The following is a 2,931-nucleotide window of genomic DNA, read 5'->3' on the forward strand; positions in this document are numbered from 1 at the left end:
TCCCTTTTACTTGCATGTAGTGGTTATGGGACGCATTATGTTGCTACCGCAGTTAGATCTCTCGTGAAAGAGTCTACCCCTTTCCTTTTCTTTCATGTAGATCGCGATGGCGGCGCAACTAATCCATGATCGAGTGGAGATGGAGTGCCTAGGGGGAGCTTGGGAGACCATCGAAGGCAATGCGAGGTGTCGATTTCGGGGCACGATTCGATTCACGGCTACTTCATTGGTGCATCCAGATGAACTCGCGCACACGCTTCAACGCACTGTGGAGTGGATACTACCCACACCTACACCATACCGTCTAGTGGAGCCAGTCCAAGTGATCGAGGTGACGTCATCCGAGGAAGACCCTGAGGAGCTACCTCCTAAGCCTGCTGTGGATGCTCTTGACTTTCTAGAGGGTGATGAGGACCCACTCCCTGAGGTGGATTCCCCCAAGGACGTCATGTCGGCATCTGAGGCAGACTCTACGGAGGATAGTGGCCCTGGAGAGATGGCGATTAGTGGAGGCTCTTCATCATAGTAGACAGCTCATTGGACCTGTTTTATATACTTTTTGAGGGTGGGGGTATCTAGGACTGACTGTTAGGTTTACTCTTTTGTTTTTGTATGGGTAGACCTATTGTATAGGAATTTGATGATTGTATACATGTGGCTGAAGCCACCACAGTGGACACCTTTGCTCTGGATGACACTATGTATTTTGCAAAACTCCCATATTTTGGACAGCTTTAAATGATGAATGCACTTATGTTTAATCTTGTTATTTGAAAAGAAAGCATTAGCAAACTTTATTTGCAAAGGAGTTTACCGACCGTATTTTATTTTATTGTTTTCACGTGACGACCTAAAGTAATGGCTGGCATACCTTTCCTTTGAAAAAGCAAAATATTTTAGATGTTATGCGTGATCAGAAAGAAATGACTCCGAATAGAGTTGTGAACTGGCCATTCAGGACTCCATGGCGATGATTTTCCTTCTGAACTTAATTACTGTGAAATAGAGAAAGAAACGGAAAAGAAAAAAAAAATTCCCATGGTTTTTGTTATTTAGATCATTACTAATAAACCAGTCATTATTTTGGGGATGCCACATCATCCAAATCTCCGTAGCCTGTATCAAACGATCCGCTCCTACTCAGGTTCACATCAAGAGTGCAGGGTAATTTGCACTAGGAGGGAAAATGTTGATAAGGAAAAGATAATTGAGGAGGAAGTGAGTGATGAGGAATGAGATGAGAAAAAAAGAAAGGAGAGTGAAAAAGAAAAAAAAATGAGAGTAAGGATGAGGTCTCAACCACTAAGTGCAAGACCAAGAGCCAGTTAGCTCAGGAGGCTAAAAGGGAGATGCCATTAGTCCAGTAAAGAAAGTTCCATATCTTGTGGTGTCATCAAAGAAATAGAAGGAGCGATATTTTGCTTGTTTTCTTGACATCTTCAAGAAGCTGGAAATCACCATTCCCTTTGGAGAGGCCCTACAATAGATGCCTTTATATACCAAATTCCTGAAGGACTTCCTCACAAAGAAAAGGAAATATATCAACAATGAGAGCATAGTGGTAGAGGGCAATTATAGTGCAGTGATCCAGAGGAAGCTACCACACAAGGTCAAAGATCCAGGAAGCGTGACCATCCCATGCTCTATTAGGGATGTGTCTGTAGGGAAGGCTCTCTTTGACTTAGGAGCAAGCATCAACTTGATGCCCCTATCCATGTTTCGAAGAATTGGAAATCTGAACATAGCTCCAATGAGGATGACACTCCAGCTAGCAGAGCATTCCATAATAAGGCCGTTCGGGGTAGTTGAAGATGTCCTAGTCATAGTCTGCCACTTCACCTATCCGATGGTCTTTGTAATCATGGACATTGAAGAAGATGTTGAGATTCCCTTGATCCTGGGTCGGTCATTCATGTTGAATGCAAAGTGTGTTGTGGACATGGGGAATGACAACTTGGATATGGGTGTGGAAGACCAGAAAGTCACCTTAAACATGTTTGAGGCGATAAAGCATCCCAAGACTTGCTTCAAGGTGGAGGCAGTTGAGCAAGAAGCTGACCTTGCGAGGCGACACCTGAAGAATGTGTTTCAAGAAAAAGATGAAGCCAAGACGGTTATGAATCCATCAAACCCTTCCGGTGGATTCCCTGGGCTAGGGCGAGTCAAGGCTTGAACCACTCCAGATGCTCCACCAGCTCCACCTCCGGTGATCCCTCCTTCAGCCATTTCTTATACAGACGACAAGCCTTCTCCCTCTTCTACTCTGCAGAAGCAACTCCTCCTCATGCTGCAAAGCCTCTACCATGGCCAATACCTACTGATGCAGAACCTTCATCATCTCTACCTCTAGCAGTCGATGATGACACAAGAGGCATTCCTAGCCCAGGTTGCTTGACCAAGAGTCCAACTTCCTTCTGTTAGGGGGAGTGACACCTCTGGCGTTGGTGATAATGATGTCGCAGATGTCAGAGCTAATGATGATTATGTTGCGGACATCACTGATGCTCATATAGCTTGGGATCCAGGGCCTACACAGGATTGAGGCCCATTTTGATCAGGACCTTTCTTTATTTTAATTTCAGCATTTTATTTCCAGCATTTTAATTTCAGTCATTGAATAAAAAATAGATGATAAAGATGTAGGAATTTATTGATTGGTTGCAAGTTTTTCTGGATGAATTAATGAATGAGATATACTATGTACTAATAAGATGATTGTAAAATCCTTATTCTAGTGTGACCAGGTGTCATAGTGAGTGATGAAATATGAATCGAAAGCACAAGAGTGAAGATGTTAGCTTGTCTTAACGTAAATCTGTTAAACAAGTGGCCTCAATAACTTAATAAGGGGGTGAATTAAGTTTCTAAATTTTTCCCTAACAAATTTTAATTCTCTCTTTAAAAGATATATGCAGACTTAATATGCTGAAA

General features: G+C 42.8%; 1 protein-coding gene across 1 annotated transcript; it reads left to right on the forward strand.

Annotated features, from left to right (window-relative positions):
* Positions 1-1,486: 1,486 nt before the first annotated feature.
* Positions 1,487-2,542, forward strand: LOC114385958. Its single transcript, XM_028345983.1, has 3 exons — positions 1,487-2,157; positions 2,238-2,386; positions 2,463-2,542. Exons 1-3 carry the CDS (start codon positions 1,487-1,489, stop codon positions 2,540-2,542), a joined length of 900 nt encoding a protein of 299 aa, XP_028201784.1.
* Positions 2,543-2,931: the final 389 nt, after the last annotated feature.

This window comes from Glycine soja, chromosome 15 (assembly GCF_004193775.1).
Source record: "Glycine soja cultivar W05 chromosome 15, ASM419377v2, whole genome shotgun sequence".
NCBI lineage: Eukaryota > Viridiplantae > Streptophyta > Magnoliopsida > Fabales > Fabaceae > Glycine > Glycine soja.